This window comes from Limanda limanda, chromosome 18, assembly GCF_963576545.1.
Source record: "Limanda limanda chromosome 18, fLimLim1.1, whole genome shotgun sequence".
Taxonomy (NCBI): domain Eukaryota; kingdom Metazoa; phylum Chordata; class Actinopteri; order Pleuronectiformes; family Pleuronectidae; genus Limanda; species Limanda limanda.
In genome coordinates, this window is record NC_083653.1 from 17,487,579 (window position 1) to 17,510,520 (window position 22,942).

The 22,942-nt window shown below is 43.0% G+C and overlaps 1 protein-coding gene across 3 annotated transcripts; it reads right to left on the reverse strand.

Moving 5' to 3' along the window:
* Positions 1-9,932: 9,932 nt before the first annotated feature.
* Positions 9,933-19,715, reverse strand: flrt2 (fibronectin leucine rich transmembrane protein 2). 3 transcript variants are annotated; one of them, XM_061091343.1, is made up of 2 exons: positions 19,702-19,715; positions 9,933-16,613 (listed from the first exon to the last, which is right to left on the reverse strand). In XM_061091343.1, exon 2 carries the CDS (start codon positions 16,175-16,177, stop codon positions 14,195-14,197), a length of 1,983 nt encoding a protein of 660 aa, XP_060947326.1. In that variant the 5' UTR covers positions 16,178-16,613; positions 19,702-19,715; the 3' UTR covers positions 9,933-14,194. The 3 variants fall into 3 exon arrangements, with proteins under 3 accessions (XP_060947326.1, XP_060947325.1, XP_060947324.1); XM_061091342.1 differs by lacking the exon at positions 19,702-19,715 and adding an exon at positions 19,234-19,546; XM_061091341.1 differs by lacking the exon at positions 19,702-19,715 and adding an exon at positions 18,977-19,114.
* Positions 19,716-22,942: the final 3,227 nt, after the last annotated feature.

The window sequence follows — 22,942 nt, forward strand, 5'->3', positions numbered from 1 at the left end:
CTGTTTAATTCAACACCACTCTCACCCCTGTGCTGATCTCAAATGCAACATTCATCTTGTCTAATGCTAATGCACTCGGCTTTTATGGTCCAGATACAGAGAGAATCAATTTACAATGTCTCGCTTTCCTTGTGCTCTCAGTGGATGTGTGCGACTCTAATGAGCTCCCAATTTAGACAGAAATGTTTGTTTGGGACTGTGAGAATTTGTTCCTTCTCTGAGAAACAGTAAAAGGGAGGGAATGAGACGCACTTGATTTCTCAACATGTCTAAAAGGTTGAAGTTGTCAGAAGGTGGCAGGAGAGAAGTCGGAGCCGCCGTGGTACATATCCTGTTTATTTCCTGCAGCCAAGGACAGAACTAGACAGCAATAATTTCCCTGTGGTTAAAACACTTACTGTAGTTACCACACACATGATCCTGCTGTTCTATGATTCTATTAAAACCAGGTGAGGAGTTAAGAGTGTATTTGAATCGAAGGCGAAATGAGAAGGAAACCAATCACCGCGCATCACAAAATGAAAAGCGCTTATATTTTTTAATTTCCTTACAGAAACTGTAATAGAAATATTCCACATGAAGTAGAGCCAATATGATTATAAACATGGCAGGAAGAATTAAGTGGAAGGATTCTTAAATGGATTTCATGAAATAAGTCAAACTAAAACACAAATTGTTTTCCTTTTTTGTGAAAATAAATGTGAGCTAAATATGTTTCTGCTTTTGTGCACATTGTTAAATTGTTTCATATTTAACAATGAGGATTGAAGGTGCCGTTGTGTTGAGTGTTAAATTCAAAACCAGCTTGAACAAATTGTGGTAAATGACCAGATTGTCAAAGCTCACATTCATCCATCCATCATCTATAACTTTGAGGGTTGCGGGGTGGGGGTGGGGGGGGGCTACCCCAGCTGACATTGGGTAAGAGGCGGGCTACACCCTGGACAGGTCGCCAGACATCTGGAAGCAAGAAGCCCTCTACTTCATACCACATTTCTATTGTTACAGTCGGTCTGCTGCAGCTGGAGTCATTTCTAACAGCTGGACAACCTAGATAACTTAGCTAAGCTAATTGGTAGGTATGTATGTTTGTGTGTGTGTGTGTTTACTACGTCTGTTTGTGTGTGTGTTTGTGTTTCAAAGGGATTTTTTTAATCTCCAGGAAGAGACCCTTCAGCCTAAACTGAGAGGTGAAATAACACCTAAATGCTATTACATCTTAACAGTCTTAACTAATTATTTTTAATTTCTACAAATGTCTCCCACCCTTCAGACCATCTCTTCTAGGGTATTTGGATGGGTCACCAGGGTCAGGGCCAACCTCCAGAGACAAACACTAACTTCAAATTTAGATTCTCCAATTGACCTAACCCCAATCTGCACGGCTTTGTCGGAAGCCGGAGTAGAAAACCCACGGAGACATGGGGCGACCATGTCAACTCTACAGAGGGATGTATAGACCAAACCAGGATTTGAACCTCTTTCTCAGGAGTGGTTCAAATCCTGTGACCACTGCATAATTCAATTCACAACAAGAAGGAACAGCTTACATACAGAGTTGGACTCACGTAGGAGAGCTCGAGCCAGTGAAGGTACAAAGCAGAACTGAAAACACGTTGCCGCGGCGCATCACATGACGCCGTCGCCCTGGCAACAATTGGAAGCGTCATAGCAGGAATAAGTGTTTTCCGGAGCGGTGAGGCTGGAAATAGGACAGTGGCTTTAAGTGTCAAGGGGCAGTGCATCAACGTGCACATATAGCCTCCGCTGGTAAGGTGGTTGCTTCAATGCTGCTGTGCTGACGTACCCCGCTTGGTGGTGGTGTGTCTTCGCCCTAACATTTGCTGACAGCTGATTAACCGCCTGCGTGTGGCTGTTGGAACTGAAGTGATATAACAAACTATTTTTAGTTGGCCTGACACAGATATTGCACTAATCAGATTATGTGTACCCTTGTTGTCAGTCAGCGTTCACAGTCCTTGGAGATCGCTAATGTTGGGAGCGCTATCATGACAGGGGAATAAATTATCCTTAAAATGTCTTCTTTTTGGGACAATAACGGCACAAGTCCAAACAATTACTCATCGTATACTGATTTCTCAGCAAAAGTGAATTCTAATTTCGGACTGACTATGACTGAGTGCCCATCCAGAGCTATTTTCCAGTGTTACATCAACTGGCGATGTTTGCCAGGGAACAAACAAACACTCAGCGCTCTTTCCAATACAAATGGGAGACAATGTTTTGCTCATGAATGCTCTGCAGTACCACACTTTACTTTCCCTGAACTTTGTCTTTGTGACTCCAGCTCGAAGAATGCAGCTGAGAGCAAGGAGTTCAGGAGCTGAGGAGACGTTCTGGCTCAGGACAGTCCTCAGTCTGCTCTAACATTACAGTTACATGATCAGGTGGAACAGTCTCTGAAACAATTGAAATATGTTGAAACTGGATCCCACAGCATTTCCTTCACATACATCAGCTGACGGCACTGGAAAGCTGAAAAAAGTTGATAAAACAGCATCAACACGAGAAGACATCAACTCAGTTTCATTTTCCATTGGACCCTTAATTTGACTCATTATCTATTATCTATGTTAACATTATCACAGTTTTGCTTTTTGGAGTTTAATTGAATTAATTAATAAAAAAACTAAAACGGAATGTATCTTATGACACTGATCTAATGATAAAAGAAGAGTAAATTTAACATGACTGATTAGTATGCATTCACAGTGTGGATGAGTCACTGAGAGAGTCATCATTCCACCACTAACTCCACCAGTCTGGCCCGTTTTTATATAACGCTTTGTGTTTTCCTGTAAATGCTGCATTTGTTTTTATTTCCAAGTCATAACCACCTGCCATACTTATTTGTGCCAGAGAATATAAATCGGTGTAATAAATACATCTCATAAGGCCTTCTTTGGCTATTTATATGTTTATATGTCACAAATAAATTATAAGCAGTAAAATTTGCAGCTTTTTTATTTTTATTTCAGTGATTTTGTTATCCTCTGGTATTTATCCAGCCCCTCTCTAGCCCTTTCACATGTTTTCATTAGGACAAAAAACACTGAAACTGAACCAAATGGTTGAAATATGCACAGATATTTGAGTTTGGTCCTGACTGGCCCAATCATTAATCCTCCTTCTCCCTCAGCTTGTACCTCTGCAGAGTGGTTGGTGTGATATTTCAATAGTGCCAATAAATGTCCCCGGTCTGGAGCCTTGCACTCTCTGAACTTGTAATGAACATGAACATAAAAAAAAAGAAGAAACCATTTTTAGTTTCCCCCCTGGTCACCTACAGAAAGCCACGGAGCCTTTCGCCTTCACTATTCATCAGCGTCTTCATTCATTACAGGCCTTACCAGACGCTGAGTCTCCCACAAGGTCACAGCTGCTCCGTCCCACCTGGAACTGTGACTCCCCTGACCCACCGGCTCAACATATGGAGGCGCAACCATGCTCCATGCGGTGAAGGGGAGAGAGTTAAACTTTAATCTGGCCCGGCTACTGGGGAATTTGCTCTAAGTTTCCCTTGACAGGTGGTGTTTTAATTATTGAAAATGCTCGGTTCATTTTCAGTTGAGCCACGAATAACTTTTTCATCAGGAAAAACAACTTGAAGGCAGAGCTAAAAACTTCCTGCAAATGTGGAGTAATTTTGAAGGGTTTCTGCCTCTCTCCCTGTTGTGCTGTTATGTGCCGTGCATGCACGAACGTCTTCTCTATTGAGCATCTCATCCAAATCGCCCCTCCACAACATTAATATTATAGATGCCTGCAAAATTCAGGTGGCTGTCGGCAGAAGCACATTCTCTCTCAATCAGGGAAAGCAGACAAAGAGGAAATGCTGTTTAGGTCTGTGTCAATTATTTTCTACATCGACGTGTGGAGAAATGACCTTCCCCGTGATAACAGCCTCGCTACAGCACCCGACGCTGCAATGTACGCTCGGTGGAGAAATCACCAATTAGCAAACAAATATGCACAAGGTCCTCTTTGTGTAGTTTCATGTTTAAACATCTGAAGCTGAATTTTATACCAAAGAAAAAATGTGTCAGAGACAGTGGAGGCGTATATATTGCTAGTTTGAAAAACTGTCTCGGAGAACTTGATAGTTTACGCGGCAGATGAACTGAGTCGGCTCAGCACCACTCAGTTATGGACGCAAACATTTTTATGGAGATGAGGGAAATTATGCACCGGTATATCAAAACAAAGATCTGTGCAACGTAACAGGTTGATATCCACACATTGTACCAGTCTGCTCTGTGATCTCTCTTAATGACTAAGCTCACGGCACCAAGCGTGACATGCACCAGGTACGTGCATAATGAGGAAATTCATAATGCATATTTGAAGCCAACCATATGGTTGCGGATATAGGACACTGACGCTTTAAGAGAATCCCTGCATGTCTAATGAACCGGATTCTTGGTATTGTATAATGTTGAAGCTATAATGGCCCAATGGATCAACAGTGGAATCCAACCAGGTACATCTACATACTTATTCATCCTAACAGGTTTACACTGCCCGGGGAAGTCCTGTGTCGACATTGGTGCGATTTGGACGCGCGATAAGTTTAATATTAATAAAAATTGAATAAACAACATGCATAGGGTCGCTTCCTGTTTCAAAGCAGAAGCACAGCCGTCGTTTTGTTGCAGCAATGCTTTATATCGAGCTGAATAACAGAGCTTTTATTTTGAAAGCTTTTGTTTATTGCTTGAGAGACATAATAACATGAGTTCAGTAAATCATATAATCTTATATATAAAGCAAGCAAAGAGTAGTAAAGCTTATTTTGTTTCATTTTATGAATAACATTGACTATAAAATCCTGGAGATAAACCAGGTAGGATAAACGCAAAGTTTTCTAACCTCACCCTGCAACATAGACATATTTATAAAAAGCTCTGCAAACAACGTCCAGCAAAAAAAACAATAAAAAGTGACAGTATATAGTAAAACCGTTTGAGGAGGACTCACTAATTACCAGGAATAATTCTGAAGTAGCTGTGGAGCTTTAACACAGGACAAGAGAACAGGCAACTTGAGAAACTGCACTGGTTTACTCAAATACAGTTTGGAGTAAATTGAACTTTACTTTCTTTATGCTAATTTCCACTCCACTAAACTTTAGAGGGGAATATTGTACTTCATTCATTTATGTGAGAATGCTGGCTCAACACTATGTAAAGTAGTATTAAATTAAATTGAATGAGCCTCACCTTGACCAGCTAGAACAGCAAAATGCTTCTTACACCCGAATGCATCAGTATCAGGAATCCAACAACAGATAAGTAAGTAACACAGGGATCATATTTCTGCACTGCCAGTACTTTGACTTGATTGTTTGAGGACATTTAACAGATAGTCATCTTACCTAGGTAAGATTAGAATGTCATGTTCATATTAAAAGATCTAATTTCTTCTTCCCCCACTGCATCACTTGACACTATCATCTCATTCGGTCTGACATAGAAAGAAGTGGAGAGATTGTCGTTACCACAACGACGGCAGCTTAACACACGCAAGAGCGCACGCGTGCACACACAGAGCTATCTTTTCCCGTCTCTACTGAAATTTAAACATTTCAAGTCCAGTGAATAACCTCAAACGGTACAAAGGGAAACAGAGAAGTGGCCAAGGTAAGAAAAAAAAGACCAGGCCTCCATAAAAACTGAAAACCATCAATCAACCTGATGGAAAAGAGGCTTTTTTTAAAGGGATTAATAAATAAGTTAACCCACAGCTTCCCTGAAGAAATGGAAGTAAATGAAGCAACAACTTCAGTAGATGACGTCTAATGCTGCCTTTGTACAAACAGAGGGTTTTGTAAGTCACCAACTCAAGTTATACTCTATATTGCAGAGCTAGGAGATTGTTCTAGAAGGTCAATGTGAGGTTCATTTAAATCAATCTAGTGTAAGAATGAAGAGAAAAACACAAATTAACCATGACAGACAGACTGGTTGGTCTGAGCTTTATCCAACACCAAGATGATAACAACTAGATAATAAACCTAATAAAGATTAAATTTAGAATTTAAAGTTTTAGTCCCTTTTTTTTTACGCCTTGTCTTTATTGCTCATTTATTCTTATTTGAAACAACGTCACTCTGTCATTTTCAGTAACAAGTGGAAAGCACATTTATAAAATCTTTGACCGGTTGGGTATTTCTTTTCTATTTTTAGAGTTATGGAACCTAATTATATTCCTGGAGAATGATAAATGTATGTACCTCCCTGAGCTCATTAAACATTGGCCCAATGTGGTTTGTCGCTGAAGAGAAGATGCTGTAGGTAATCAAAACACATGGTTTCTCACTGTGTGCTGGAAGCCGGAGAGAGAAAACGCATGGGGTGAAAGGACCAGGTGCACACTGCTATTCTTATTAAAAAAAAAGGAAGTTAGTCATTATCGTTTGCTCTGCACACAAACACAGTCAGCGCCAGCACCGGCTGTGACAGACCATTAAAGCATGTTCAAACCCTTCACTCTCAATCGCAGCAATTTCCGTTAGAATCCAAGTCAGAACTCAAACCTGTCCACTCAGATAGGGTCCTCTCATTTCTTCAATCATTGTGAGTTACACTTTCTGAGGGCGTTATTGTGAATTTATGTCCATAAAACATACATAACTCCAGAATGAGAGCAACCCAATGATGGATGAAGGTGTTGGGTGCAGTGGTGTAAGAGTGGCCACAGTTTGATTTTGTCTGAGCTGGGATCACTGGTGTCAAACCCTTCGCTTTGAATACACTGCAACCATAAATCCAGAGAACCGGTAGACAGTTGAATCAGTGCCTCTAGGACACAGTAACACCAACTGGGCATCGCACGCTGCACAGCGGTAGCATTTGATACCGGTCTGTGTTAGTGGGTTGCATCATACTGTAAACAGCAAGGGTTGCCTTTATTGTGTTGACACCTGTAAATACCTCCTGGGCCTGAAAGGATCCAGGCAGTTAGACAGTGTAAAACTCACTTTGTCACCAATTAGAGGCCCAGACGCCCGGCGACTCACTTCTCATAAGTTGTAAAAGGGAAGTAAACAATTTTTATTGTGTATTTTTTTCGGAAGAAAGTGCTGTGGTTTTCCCTGTTAGGATAGCGAGTCTCTCTGCAGACAGTAAAGCCTTGTCAGGCAGGATTCATTTCGGTGGGCTAAAGGGAAAAAAAACCTTGCTTATCTGAATCTTTCTTTCCCACTGAGAGAGAAAAACTGACGTGAATGCTGTTTGCATTCCCCCCACATGGTAATCTTCACTTCTGTAATATAAAACCGAGAGGACAAATTTAATTTAAACCAGACACCTTATCTGTGCTTGTTTGAAATATCCCCAATCTTCAATATTTAAATGCTGTCAGATGAATTTCTACTGACTCTGTGATGTGTTTCGGTCTATTTCATGTCGTGAAAATCACATTTTAATGACTCCCATCAAATATAGTAAGCACATTCAGTAAACAGCAGAGACACAGAACTTTCTTTCAGCAGCACACAGGAAGAAAAGCGAAGCACGTTGCTGTTCATTAGCATTTTCATATAATGAAGCAGATGCAGGCGATACTAAATTGATTTAGTCTGCTTTTACTTAATGTTCATGGCATTCACTCTTGCATGGGCAGGATTCCAGTGACCCATCCTGACACGCATTAGCCTGACGTACTGTGAAAGAGGCAAAGGCTTCACCTGCATTCAGTCTTTAATTAAAGGCTACTGAGGGCAATGAACGGGGGGAATAACAACAGAGCACCGCTCTGAACCAGTCACTTCAATGTGCAGTCGACCAGGTGTCGATATTTGTAATACCTGCAATAAGACTGCGTTAAATTGCATCCTTTAATGACTTTACCTCCATATTGAGTCTGATTAGAAGATGCTTAAATGAGGATCACAAAGTGAAGCTGTTAGGGAGCCAGAAACCAGAAGAAAATGAAATGTTCTTTTGGCAGAGAAAGATTAAAAAAGAAGAAAAAACCTGCTACTTAAATCTAACACCTGCTCAGTGAAAATTTCAAAGGCAGAAGTCCATATTTCTTCTGTCGGTGGCATATGGAATATAATAAACACAACCACTTTCATTTTTAATGAACCACAACATTCACAAATGTTAGGACACAAATGGTGATATAGAAAACACTGCAGACTTTTTTTACATTTAACTTTGTTACTTGAAGCTGACTGCACCAGTTATACATTTGAGATTGACCTGCTTGTGGGTTCATTGTTATTGTCATTATAGATTTAGAAATGGCTGATTTACAATAGGTTGCACCAAAACAACTAGTGTGTACATTATTATAACGTGCAGTGGAGGACTTATTCAGTTCTTTCATATATATATATATATATATTTATATATATATATATATATGTGTGTGTGTGTGTAAAAAACTGAATTGTTTTGCATTAATATGCTGTCACTGGAAATGATAGTTAGGTAAAATAAGCTAAATGCATAAAAGAAGAACAAAACTTGCTATGTGGAAAAATGACAGTTATATATATATTGGTGTATTATTATCATAATTAATACTTTGCTCAAATGTAAAAGGGATTTTACTGTTGCAGTGATTTGAGATGAACCTGCTTTTAACAGCATTTTTATGATATTGTTTTATAGTCATGACAATGATACTCAAGTTCAGTGGATTAAAATAAAAATGTAACGAATATAGGAGCTCTATATTTGTTTATTAGTTAGCTTCCTAAATACCACATGGAGCTGCTGTGTAGTTGACTAATGTAACTGGCACAACTGAAGATTGTTGATTAAATTAATCAGAAAAAAAGACATGAAAATTTAATATCACATCTGATTTGATTAAATGTGGTCTAGCCATGATGTAAATGGGAAATATATATTTATATTACATTTTACAAAAAGCGGTAAGACCTAATAATTTAAGCTATGTTACACACGTCATATTTGTATATTAACTTCTTTTAAAACTGAATGAATACTAGATTTATTTTTGTATGCATTTATAAATTAAACAAAGGGCAACAGATAGCATGCATAGTTGATTGATGCTATTAGACAGTGTTACAAATTAAAACTGGGGTTAACTCAGTAAGTAATTTAAAACGTTTTATGCCGCAAAAAAAAGGTAAATAATGAAACCAGGTTTAAAGCAATGGACTTACTATTCAATCCTGATGAATGCACCGTGGGAGAGATCACATTCTGAATTTTTCATGGTGCCGGTTACACAACACACACGGAGCGGGAGATGGCAAAGCAAAAGATTTTAGTGCCAATAAAGCCTCGGTTCTCTCTCAACCCACTTGGTCTCCCTCAGAAAGCTTCAATTCTGAAATAACAAATCACATTTAGACATTTGGGGATTTTGAGAAAATACCAATTTACCACTTAAAATACCGGAATGGCACACCCTCTTGCGTTTCAGTCGAATACATGTGGTTAATTGTCATAGTGAATTAAGACTGGGCTAGTGCGGGTTCCTCCGAGGGCTGGAGGTTGCAAAAGCAACACTGGGATGTGGTCATGGGGAAGTCAAAATGATGGACTTCTGCAGAACACAGGGATTTGGAGAAAGAGCCCATTCTGGGATTTAGTTGTGCCATACATGTAGAATGAAAGAGTATCCTGGATTTTCCCAAGCTAAACACTAAGCTGTGGTGGCCACGCTAAGATGTCTCAAGCTTCCTGTATAGAAATAAGAGGATAAGTTGGAATGGTGTGGTGCAGCACAAATCTTTGACCCAGAATCCCTAGTGTCTGACCCAAAATAGATTTATCTGGGTTTCTGTAAAAACTCTTAAGCACAAACCTAATTTAAAAGAGAAGAATGTCATATCGTTCATTAGCACACACACAGTAAACTTCAATTTCTTTGTCAAATACAGGGAATGTTTTTGTTTTTCTCTCTGAATGAAAAGGACTGATCGCTCAAATCCAATGGCTTTTTTATTTTCAAAAAGCTTCACTTAAGTATTTACAGTTTGTGCAAAAACATTTAAAGGTTTCAAGGACTTTACATTGTAAGTTCAACCTCAAGGCACATACATGGAACAACATCAATATTTCGTCATGAGAACAGAAATTTAACTTTGGTTCCTAAGAAAACGTCTCGTGTGGATGGCTAACGTTAACACTGCGATCGTCTCGATGAGAAGCCAGAACGGCAGTGTCCCGACCCAGCTGTTTTACATGCACTGTAAAGTTCCAGCTCATACTGTATCTCAACCACCGCTGGGTGATTGCTTGGAAAAAACACAAAAAAAACAACAAACTTTAAAGTTCAAAACCTGGTATGACAAAATGAAAGGCTACGAAGCTAAATACAGTACATGCAAAAATCCTTGAATGAATGTCACTGGCTATAATCGCTATTTGCAGTGAAGGGTTTTGCCTATAGGAAGAAAAAGATGACTTAAAAACGTATTCAGTTGCAGCCTCTCGTGTGTTTAGTCTGAACTGACCTCTCGGTGATTGAACATAATTATTTCAACGTGAATCAATGAGCTTTAAGGGAAATTACTTCTCGGCACCCTGAAACAGTAATAAACCGACGCTTGCAGACCCTTAATACATTTTGTGTAATTCCATTGGTCACGGCACTGCTGTCGCGTTCTTTCATCAAGCAAGTAGAAAATTAAGAGTAATGTACGCTGCGACGCAAACACCATGCTCCTTCCCGGTCCCGGTTGAATCATTATCCATGCACCGCTTAAGGTCTGGCACTATGGATGAACAGTCTCTCGTTAGCTACTCGATGTCATGTTTAGTGTTGTTCTCCTTGTTAATACTGTTATTGTTGCCACCGTGGCTGCAATCTGTTGGAGAAATGTGCTTTCTGTTCTGCCGTCTCTTTGTGTCTCATCTTTTTTCTCTCTTTCCTCGCTCCTTTCCCCTCCTCCTACTCAAAACTCTCTCGAGCTAATCATTCAGTCCTGCATAAAAGGTAAGGCAAATATCTGTCTCCGTTACACATTCACAGACATGGTGGGAGATAACATATGGTGCAATAGTTTGACCTGACATGTCAGCATGTGACTCGAGAGAGAGAGGGCTTTAATCTTCAAAGGAAAAAAACAATCGAAACCATATCTTGTGTAAATGTGTCTCGGCGTGGGGGTTATGGTCAGCTGGTGAACCGTTGGTGGGTTAGGTGCTCAGCTAGTTAGCTTCATGATTGATAAGCAGGGTAAATTAACACGCAGGCCAGAGTGTGCTGATATGTGGACATTAGTAGAAAAGGAGTAAATTAAAAGTGGAGATGCTTTGGTAACCACAGAAGATCACAGTAACAGTAAACCCGACATGAAAATAAAAACATCTGCACAAGTTTTGTATTAAAATGTATTCATGCTAAACGTTTTAGCCTTTAAAGTGTATGTAATTTGCCAGGGGAATGAGATCATTATTAACATTAAATTCATTCCTCTATAATTCCGTTTATTTAAATGTTCCCACTTAAAAGAACAATTTGCTTCACCGATTCCCTGGACAGAGAAAATTGAACCCACTTTCATGTCTGTAAGGCAAATATGAACCTGTCTCTCCAAAGGTAAAAAAAATTTAATCTGCCTTCCATCAATTTTAAAGCTCACAGATTAACACAATCTATCTTTTTTGTTTAATGGGTGCAAACACAAATGTAGAAAACTGACACGATGTGGTTTCATGGCAAGAAAGAGCCAGGCTCGCTGTTTCCTCCTGTTTCCAGTCTTTATGCTAAGCTAAGACGAATGGCTTGGAGTGGTAGCTTCAAATTTAGCATACAGACATGAGATTAGTTGAACTTCTGTTAACCTTCTTCTTTAATTTTTTCTCAATAAATAGATTTGTTTTTTTCAAGCTGTTGCCAATTGCCTAAAATAAATGTTACAGAGATGAAACCCCCAATAAATAGAATATGTGTCAATACAAATAAGACTCTAGGACACAACAGCATAATGTGAATATAGATCGTTTCATTAATTAGCTGTGGTCATGAATATCGGTTTGCTTGATCAAAATTTAACTGTGGACCACTTCAAATTAAAGTCGTGGTCGGAGCTATTGCTGAAGCTACAGTAAGTGCAGTTACTTTTGAGATGTTCTGACCTCTGAGGTAAATCCTCTCAGAGATAATCTCCGCACTCAGGAGTAACTCGAATACAAGCCCTTAAAAATCATTTCACTGTAAATTGTTTGGCCTAGTTTGCAGTCATTCAGTTCAAGCAGCCTCACAAAGAGTTAACACACTCGCTCTCCCAGTGTGAGCTCCACGCAGCCAAGTGAAAATAAGGTCTACATATTTTTCTCCCTTTTTTGGTCGAGGATTATGAGCAGGGGAGGGGGGGGGGTGAGCGACGGGGTCGGCGCTGGGAATTCTGTAAGCTTGGCCCCTCAAAATAAAAATCTTGTCAAATCAAATAAAGTCTCCTTAAGGAGTGCATAATGAAGACCTCTCAGTGGCACCTCACATGCAAAGAGCTTCCTCCACCTCCCATGAGCTGAGGGGAAGGGAAAACTCTTTTAGTTGAGCTCCCGCAGGGATCAGAGGTGCGGAGACGGACAGGGGGACAGCGAGACAGACCAGGGACGGGAAGACACAGGAAGCCAGGGGGGAAACAGGGGTTGAGGATCGTCATGGCGGGAACTAATGTAGGGAGGTGAGCTTGTGCATTGTTCAGGTGTGCAAACCATAAATGAAGGAGACAGTCTCATCGTCGGGGGAGACAAAAGGATAAATGATGGGAGGCGAGATGAGCTGCTCAGTCACCACTGTGCACCGCGAGGATTATGGGTGGAGTGCGATCTCATTGCTGTAATTTCCTAATTTATCAAAAAGCCTAATGAACGCTGAGACAAGGCTGAAATAAGTGGGTGTTTAATTAGCATTATGTGTTTGTCCTCTGTAAATTCATCACACACTCCATGCACACACACACACACACCCTCCTGATAGACCACAGCGGTGAAAATCCATATTATTTAGCCACCAAACACAGAAAACGCTGTTAGTTTTTAATGTTTCCACATCATTAAGTAGCTCGATGAGCAATAGTACTCCAAACAATGCCGCTTGACCATGAGTAATGCTGTCTGTGTAATGGACTCAAAAGGGAATGGCGGAGGTAAAGTGATCCCTCTGTCTCGCCCTCTGTTCCTCTGTCCCACACATGACGATGAGAGAAACTGCCCCCTTGTGGCCTCACTTGCCCAAACACAGGAAAAATGCATAAAAAAAAAAGAAAAGAAGCAGAACAAATGAGCGAATTTCTTCAAAAGGGCTCTGGATGTCTCAGCACATCCATGCACCTCATTAGGGACAAAAATCCTTTTGTTGCTTTTTAAGCTCATGTTAATAATTGCACGTCCTCCCCAGAAAAAACTGAAAATGTGCTCTTTCCCAGAGTTTTTTCCAAACGCATCCCTTAACTAAGCGCACCTTTGTTCGGCTGTAAAACGACCGAACAAAGATACTTTTGGTGTGAGGGTACTTTAGGGAAATCTCAAAGCAGGCTTTCTAACAGCACCGGTGACATTCTCCCTAGCACAAGCAGCCACAGTCCCTTCCATGTGATCCCCACCACTGCTCATTTCCTGCCGTGCTTCCGCTAATAAGAAAAGTGCACTTCAATTCTTTTTTTACAACATGCCACCTATGAACCAGTGCTTTATTTCCACAGCGCTCTAATCAGCAGTGTTTGGATTTCCCCTGTGCTGTGTTGTCTTTACTACTGCTCTGTTGTACTGGGGAGTGTTTTCACTGTGTCAAAGCGTAAAAAGGCCATGTTTTTTGCTTCTGTGGTTAGCAAAGGATCCCAGCCCTCGAAGCGCCCCAACATTTCCAAGGCCGACAGCGTTTGTCAGAAGCTACACCCAGGGTGCCGTGATTGTACAAATTCCATGTTCATGTACAGTACTGACCATTAAAACAACTTTCAAAACCCTGCTGATTATAAAAAAAAAGAAACACTTGTATCTCTTTTCTAAGAATAAAAAAGATAGCAGAGAATCCAACATTATTATCCACAGTATAAATTACATTGTAGACAGAACTTGGAAATATATATAGTACAGTTATATTTCACTAGGTTTTTTATGTTTTTTGTTGTCTACACAAACAGTGTATGTGTGTGTATTTATGCATGTATCGTGAAGTGTTTCTTGTGTGTGTGTATGCATGTGTGAATGCCTCTGTACGGTTTGCTGCTGCATCACGTTTGGCAGAACTCTGTACTGGGCACGTTGCTGCTCTTGCAGTAGACTATACTGTTGTTACTGAGGTGACACTCTCTAAATCCAATGCCCCCATTGGGCGTGTAGATGGGTTGAATGCGGAAATCTCCCTTGAGAAGCTGCTCATTGTTCAGCGCCACTATCTGAAAACTGGTCTCAGTCATCTCCAGAATGGAGTTATCCTTCTTGGTTCCTGCCTCGCAGTAGTCGTCTTTTCTCCTGCCGCGGTTGTATTTCCACTTGGTCGAAGCTGACCGGCTCTTCTTGTGCATGTGCCAGCAGAACAGACTGAGCAGCGTTACCAGGATGATAAGAACCGCCCCACCTATGATCCCAGCCATTAGCAGAGTTGAATTGATGCTCTCCTGAGGAGCTTGGTCTCTACCGGGAATCTTAGTTGACAAAGCAGACTTGGTCCTGGCCTCGGAGCATATAGTATCCTCTCCAGGCCTGTAGGAGTTAAGGGTGTCCAGCACGTGTACACAGATCCGATACACAGACCGGGGCTCCAGGTCAAGGAGGCTAATATGCCGCCGGCCCCCACTCACTGTCTGTTCCCGCATTCCTTCGTTTAGTTGGGTTTGGCCCCTTTTGACCCAAGTGACCTTGTAGCCTGTGACAGTGAAATAGGAATCCCAGCTCACCTCAATATTGGTGGCGTTGACCACATTGAAGGAGATCTGAAGCGGGTCCTCATACGGAGGAAGAGGGCCAGGAGGGTTAATATGGATTGGGGGTAAGGGTGGGGAGGGTGAGTCCAGGTAGTAAGGGACGGATGTTGTGATGACATTGGAGATCATGGTGGTGATAGGGGCGGTGGTGGGTGGGGGCGGGGGTGTAGAGCGGAGTGTGGGCCAGGGTGGCTGATCGGGTTCAACTGGGCACTCGATAATATCCAGCGTGAGCTCTCTGATTGCCATGCCACGCACCTGGTCTGGACTCAGGCACACGAACCCCCGGGCGTTGATGGCGGTGGGCAGAGACTTGAGCCACACCACCACCCACTTCACTGCACAGTCACAGTGCCAGGGGTTATTGCGAACTATGAGATGCCTTAGGCTTGACAGGCCGTCAAACACACCCTGCGTTAGAGTCTGGAGCTGGTTGCTGGAGACATCCAGTTTTTCCAGCCTGTTTAGGTCAGCGAACGCTGCAACAGGGATCTGGTTGATCTGGTTCTCCTGCAGGCTTAGTTTGACCAGTGCCTGGCTGGGTAGGAGGGGAGGGGGGAAAGTGAGTGAATTGCGGGCCAGAGCCAGCTCGCGGAGGTTGGCTAGCTCCTGGAAGGTCCCTGGCGCAATGCCCTCATCCGTCAACAGGTTCCCATCCAGCAGGAGGCGCTGCAGGCGCGTCACATTCTGGAAGGCCTCCTCTGCGATGACAGCGATGCGGTTCTCATCCAACCGCAGCTCCTTCAGGTCCTCGGGAAGGCCAATGGGAACGCTGCTTAAGTGGTTCTTGGTGAGGAAGAGGAGTTTGAGGCTCAATGCCTCCCTAAAGGCGCCTTCTTCCACCCCCACTGTGGAGATGGAGTTATCATCAAGGTGCAGCTCCTCTAATTTAGTTAGCTGAGCCAGGGCTGCCTTGGAAATCGTTTGGATATTGTTCTCCTGGAGGTGCAAGATCTTGGTGTTTTTGGGCAAATTGATGGGAAACTCGTCCAGCTGGTTGCCGTAGAGATAGACGGTCTCCACAGAGGCCAGATTGTGAAGTTCGATAGGGAAGCCAGCACTGTTGATCTGGTTGTTATGTAGGTAGAGGACCGTGTAGCCCTCCTCTATCCCAAGAGGCACTGATGTCAGGCTGCGTTCATTGCAGTACACAAACAACTTGTCACAGCGACACTCCTCCGGGCAAGAGGCCACTGGGCTGAATTGCATTTGGAGGCTTAGTATGACAGTCAACCAAAACTGCAAGAATGAAGCCCAATCTTTATTCCAGGGTCCAGCCAGAAACTCCATAGTGGAAAAAAAATGGGAAGATGGAAACAACAATAAAAAGAACTGGGTGGGGGGAAAAAAAGCAATGACGTATATATATATATATATATCCACTGAAAACTAGGCTCAGGAAAAAGTCCAATGAGGAGAGTTAAATAATGATGCAGTTAGCTGGGAAAAGAGCAGGAAACCGTGGGAGTAATCCTGTAAATGCTAGTCCTCAGCCGAAGAGCGATGGTCTCATTAGTGGTGGCCAGTCCTCTGACTGACTCCATCCATGCTGAGACATCAGACCATAGCAGGACTCTTCACTCGTTCATCCATGCAGAGCTCAGCCAGGGCCAATTTGAAGCCACGCAGAAGAGAGCCAACACAGGCCCCACTTGCCTGTCCGTCACACACTGCTGGTCCCCAACTGGGGCAGAGTCCAAGGGGGGTGACATTTGGATCCAGAGACCTGTGGGAAAACAAAGAAATGCTAGATTAGTATTTTCAGGGGTGGTCTGTTCTTGGGGGGGAAAAGAAGGGCTTCTCTTTTCCCTTTCTTCCTCTGTCTCTTTATTTGACATACAAACATACACACATACCAACTGTGTTTCCACTCGCTCTCTCCCCCTGCCCTTCTCCCCCAAAACACAAAGACAGAGTCACACAACATACCGCTCAAATGCTGATCTCAAATTATGCACTGGATATTTAAAAAAAAAGACTGAAACCATCTGATAAATATTCAGAACCGCTCTTTGCACATCCGGTTTCGCAGACATAAAGAGGGCTTTTCATCCCTTGTGCTCTATCAAAGGAGGGAATAGTCCACCGCAAGGACAGAGAGTCGTGGATTCACAGAGGTTCTCAGCAACATCACGGTCGCTTAAATGGAAGAATTGCTAAAAAGAGATAAGGCTAATAATACATCTGGCCTTTCCGGCCCAGCATGGATGCACAGGATATTTCTTGGAAGGATTAAAAATATAAAACAAGTTACGGCTGTCTTGTGGGCAGAGGTACACAAGTAGACAAAGCGCTTACAGTAAACAGAGGGGATTGTTTTGCTGGTGGCCTGAGGAGGAGTTAGAACACACCATCATCAAACTCCAGATTTAAAGCTGTGTGGAGGGGAATTACAAAAACAAAGGGTGGTGGGGGGGACAGTCGAGGAATAGAGACCCCCTGCGTATCGGCCCACTCCTCTGGCCAGAGTGACATACACACGCTGTCAAATGAAATGGGATTGGAATATAATTTAGTTCTCCCAACTGCGATAAATGATCAATACAGGCCGTTTTTCAACATGGGGTGGCCAGTGCTAAGGCACAAGGCCACCGGATTACAGAAGAACCCTAGATCCATTATTCCAAGTTTTATGACCCATCAAACACCACCAACCCCCTCCCCTACGTCTCCCCCCACATGATTGAACGATACTGTTTGTCATCGGTTGCTTTCAGCTAAACTAACCCCACCTCACCTCCACTCCCTAGGCCAGAGTGAGATGACACACGTTAATGGGTCGGATGGGTTCAATCTTAAACACAGGACCGGCCATGAGCGTGGGATTAAGGTGTCCTACCGGGACTGTCAAGCCTGCAGCAGCCACTGAGCAACACAACTCCCAGAGAACATACGATTTCTGAATTCACTCCATTTTTTTTTAAGCTTGATTTCAAATGTCAGGCAGCAATTGGCACAGGATATTTTTTCAGAAGAAAACAGAACAAGAGACGAATATTTAAAAAGTTGGTTATAAACATTTGGGGATTCGAACCATTTGCCTGCGAGCTTCTCCAAATTCCCTGTGTTGCTGTGTGGACGAGACGGTGCCAACGCTGGCTCATTGTGGCAGAGATGGAGAAACAATCCTTTGACACACATCTGTGATCTACTTTTCTAAATTGAAAGAGCTAAATTTAATCAAATAAGCTTCAGGGGGAGGGAGGGGGGGAATAAGCAAGCACATGAGGCGATGAAATGTGCTGCCACAGCAGCAGAATCAACAGCAGAAGGCAGCAGCATCAAGATTATTATAACTGCATGAATAAAACCTTACTGGGAACCCAAATAATAACCTTAAAAACGAGGCACGGCATCAAGAAGACCTGGGTCGGCAAACAGCCAGCCTGAACTGTGGACATGCAGGGATCAAGGAGGGAAAGTGCATCGAAGAGACTTTTTTTTTTCTCCCTCCCTTCTCTTTTTATTTAATTTCCAGATGAGGGAGCACAGCTCCTCACCACCAGATGAACGCTGAGATAGCTATGTGGCCAGGACAATCCGATTAGGAGTGGCTTTGGCGACAGAAACGCAATTAAAAGTTTAAAATGGATAGGGTCTTAAAGAGGCGATAAGAGGCGGATCAGGTAGACTTCAAAGTCTGCCCAGCGAGCGGTGTTCATTTGAATGAATTATTTCAAAGGGGTGAATTGAAAACCGTGCAGTGCATTGAGAGTGAAAGAAGAAGAAAAAAAAAGGGAAAGAGTCAGGTTTTCTCCGGGGTGAGAAATGTGGAGCTGTGCGCTTTGTGGCGCTCTAATATGTAACTGGGAGACACACACGTCTAATCAGCCTGTAAATACGTAGACCAAGATTTTTAATTAATCTATGAAAGTGAGAGGGAATAGCTGGAGCAGTCAGTTTGTGAACATCTGTGCCCGCAGAGCGCTTTGCTTTTTAGGATGAGGTGCACATTTTAAGGGAGACATTTAAATCCGATTTGAATTGGAAAAGTAAGTCGATTGAGACAGAACTTAAAACCAGGGCTAAATCTCACATCCTCTCCTCTACGTGTCCGTGTCCCGGGTGACAGAGAAACATCCACCGTACCTTTGGCGAGCCTTTATCCATCCTAAACCCTGCGACCGCGTTCAACTCCCCCCCTCTCTGTCTTTACGCGTCTGTCCTTCAAGCGGTGCCAACGCGCAGCTCCGCTCGGGGACACCGTGGCTCCTCGGTTCCGATCGGCACCAGCTCGGACCCGGAGAGTCAACAAAACACCATGTCTCCCCCCAGCTGCGTCCCCCAGCTCCGTCCGCACTTTTCTCCCTTCTTTCTTTCTCTCTCTCTTTTTTCTGTGTGCGTACTTGCCCCAAAAAGCTCCACACGGCGCACGGGAGCCGCTTGCCTTGCCTTCAGCTCAACACTGTCTGCAGCAGCAGCAGCAGCAGCAAGCGAAGCGGCGGCAGGGCGATCGCAGCGTCCACTTCTCCCGCTCCGCACTGGCCGAGGTGTCCGCCGCCTGAGCCGGATCCGCCGGGGGCCATGACGGCCACAGCTGCGTCCGGGCGCTGCGCTCCTCCTCCGCTCCTCGGGCGCGTAAACTTGGTGCCGGATTTTTACGCAGCGCAGATCCGCAGAGCACGGACTCCCTGCGAGTTGTTTTCTTAGATGGGCTCAGTTGATAGTGCGACGTGTGTGCCTTTGCTCACCTCTCCCTCCCTCCCTCCCTCCCTCTCTCTCTCTGTGTGTCTCTCTCTCTCTCTCTCTCTCTCTCTTTCTCTCTCTCTCTCTCTCTCTCTCTCTCTCTCTCTCTCTCTCTCTCTCTCTCTCACCCTCCTCCCCTTCCTCAGAATACAGAATGCATCTCCTCCAGCAGCTCCTCGGATGGCTCCCGGCCACAGATCCTCCTCCTCCTCCTCCTCCTCCTCCCTCACTGCAGAAAATAGTTTGTCTCTCCCCCTCGCACTTTTACCCCCGCGTGCCCTCCGCCTGGCACTGCACCTCACCCGACGTCCGCGGTGTCTGAGCTGCCATTTTAATCACAAAAAAAGCCCGGAGTCACATGCCTCAATAAATAAAATACACACACACACACACATACACACACACGCAGGAACACGCGGCTCTAATATTCCTGGATGTGGGTCTGTATCCTCAGGGTCGCAGCGTGTCCCCGCCGGGCCTTATTATCTATCTGGACCCTTTCTCCAGGATGTTTTACGACCACCATAACCCCGCTGCTTCTTTTCGATGCCTTTTCCTTTTTAAAAAAAATTACTGCTGGATAATTAGCCCCGAGCGAGGAGCTCCGTCTCGTCCTGACTCCGACTTCTCTCGCAGTGATTTGAGGCGTTCAGACGCGCACTGACATCCGAAGTCATTTCATCTGACTTCATGGCTAGTGGCCACCTGATTCAGCAGGGCTACGCGCACGCACACACACACACACAGGCACGGATGTGGTCGTGCAGCACTCTGCTCACCACCTCTGTGCGCGCACACGCTTTGCATTAACATAACTGAGGGAAAGGACGCGCTCACACACCTACTGTACAGAACACACAGGAAATACTATTCAAATATTTTGTTGTGTTTTGCTGGACACACAGTATGTGTTCAGCTGGACAGTGTGTGTGTTGTATCTCCCTCTCTCTCTCTGCCCCCCTCTGTTTTTTTCTTTCTCTCTCTCTTTCGCAATCACACACACTATGCATGACTCTCTCTCTGTCTATCTCTATCTGTCTTTCTCTCTCTGTCTGTGTCTTACTCTCTCCTTCTCTCCTCCTCTCTCTCTCAGGCATAATTATCTTCCACAGTCAGACTGCTGAAAACTTTTAAAAGAAAAATGATCACAGTCTTACTCTTAGAAAAGTTCAATCCATAAGTAATGAGTCACATCCTCGCTCAGTAAATCCTTATGCCTGGGCTGGTATGTGAGCGGTAGCTGAATGTGGTAACGAATGTTTGCTAATGTTTTGAGAACTTTCAAGAGATAACGGATACTAACAAATCAATTGTATGGCTTTGTTTTCTTTTTCTTGTGCTTATGTTTAAACTTTTTCTCCACAATGGCCTATTGTCTCCAAAGCTGCTGTTAAGCTAAAGTTACCTCCTAAATTTTACGCAGATATCAAGTTTTTGTTGATCTGTGTTGATTATTTATTTATTTGTTTTTTATATTATTTATATCTTGTAACTCCTACAATAGTATTCCCCGAAGAAATTAATTAGTGATACCAACTGCCATGTCCTGTGGCATTGACGCTGTATAAAAATAGATCTACAAATCGTGTATGCTAGGAGAGAAACCTGGCTGGCATCCCTAAAAAACAGGTTTAATGTTTTAGTAATATGAAAAACAACCAGTCAAGGTATACTGCAGGTCCAGAAAGTAAAGAAGAAGTACCTGAAATCTGTAAGCTCCCGCATAAAAAACATAAGGAACCACACTTGTTTTTTTTTAAATCTAAATGGCCTTGGCCAAAATGTCAAACTCAAAACTTTAAAACAGCAATTCATGAACAAATAGGTAACGTCACCTTGGGTGTCCACCTGAGCTAATGTTATGAACCTTGTATACTTAGCAAGTTTTCACTTTCAGAGAGAAATACAAACACAATAGTACATTAGCTTCTGCTAAATGTTGAAATTTACAATGCGACAGACAAGTAACAGTAAACTACAAAATGGGGGGGTTGTAAAAAAAAAAGGAGGTGATAAAATGAAATAGATCAATGTTTGTGGTCGTCAGAGGGTTTATGACATGCTCCAGTGCTCCACAAATCATTGTAGCGGTTCTGCTAGTATTGCAGATAATTATCTGTTAGGCTACTGTTATGTACTATTATCTTGAAGCTAAGGACAAATGCTTTGTCCTTTGAAAGTAGAGTAGTTACACAATGTTCCGACACAGTACGGTAATATAAATTCCTGACTAGGGAGAAATTTCAAGTTTCACTTTGGCTGGGGAAATACTAAAGCTGTCATGTTCTGTGTTTTCCATGGTTACTTTATAGGCAAGGCGAGGATCATAAAGGCAAACAGGAGTCACCAGGTCCAGCAGGTCAGCAGGTGCACATTTCGCTTTGATCTCGGCTTCCACTTTAAATATGGCTCTTTGACTTCTGCTGAACCCACTCCAACACAAACAGTTCATGAAAAACTTTCCCAAACAAATCCTGTGGCTCCTGTTCAAATCACCAATGTCATTTTGTGCAATCGGGGCCGTCTGGCGCACGTGCCACTTCAAGTCTCCTCATACGTCAGCTCTCTCCGTGAGATGATTTGGTTGTTCTGTGTTTGCCTTTCATGTTTAATTTCAGCTGCAACGTCCCTGAGATGGACGGCAGACGCGAGGCCCAGTCCACAACATTTAATTCCTTCATAAATCAAGCTTCTGTGCACGGCATTAATTATTGATTGAGTGAATTTAGAGGAAACGGCCTATTCTTATTGTCTCCTTGATGGACATGTTATGCTGCTGGTGCAGGGCTCTGGAACGTCTCTTCCTGGCACACGAATGGGGATAAAATGACAGACACTTCAATGGGCCTATAGGCAAATATGCTCAAGCTATTATCCTGTGTGTTAATTTGATTTGCTCATTGTTGTCTGAAAAAAGAACGGAGCAGTAGTAAGATGTGAAATAGACTGGAAAACATATTGTACTTCATCGAAAAGTACTTTAAAATGAAGCTTAATTAAATCTAAGCTTCTGAGAGTGGAAGAGTGAGCTATCTGTTATGTGCCTTCCTCTTGCCTCTCGTGCTAGATGTAGAATTCCTCAATTCTTCTAGCTGTTATTTAAATTTACATGAATCACTGTCTCAGTGTTTCGGAAATTAAACCATAGAACAAATAAACAGTTGGTGATTTTATAAACAAGGGAAAATGGAATGTTATTATTCAGCAGCTGAACACACTGACGTTTTTTTCCACCATGAGAATGAAGCACGGCTCAGAAAGTTTGTCTCAACACTGGAGCAGCAGTTCCCACAAATGTGCTGCACTGCTACTTTGCTTTGCTTTCACCTTCTGTCCAGTTTATTCCAGCAGCTCCGTGAGGTTCAGGCC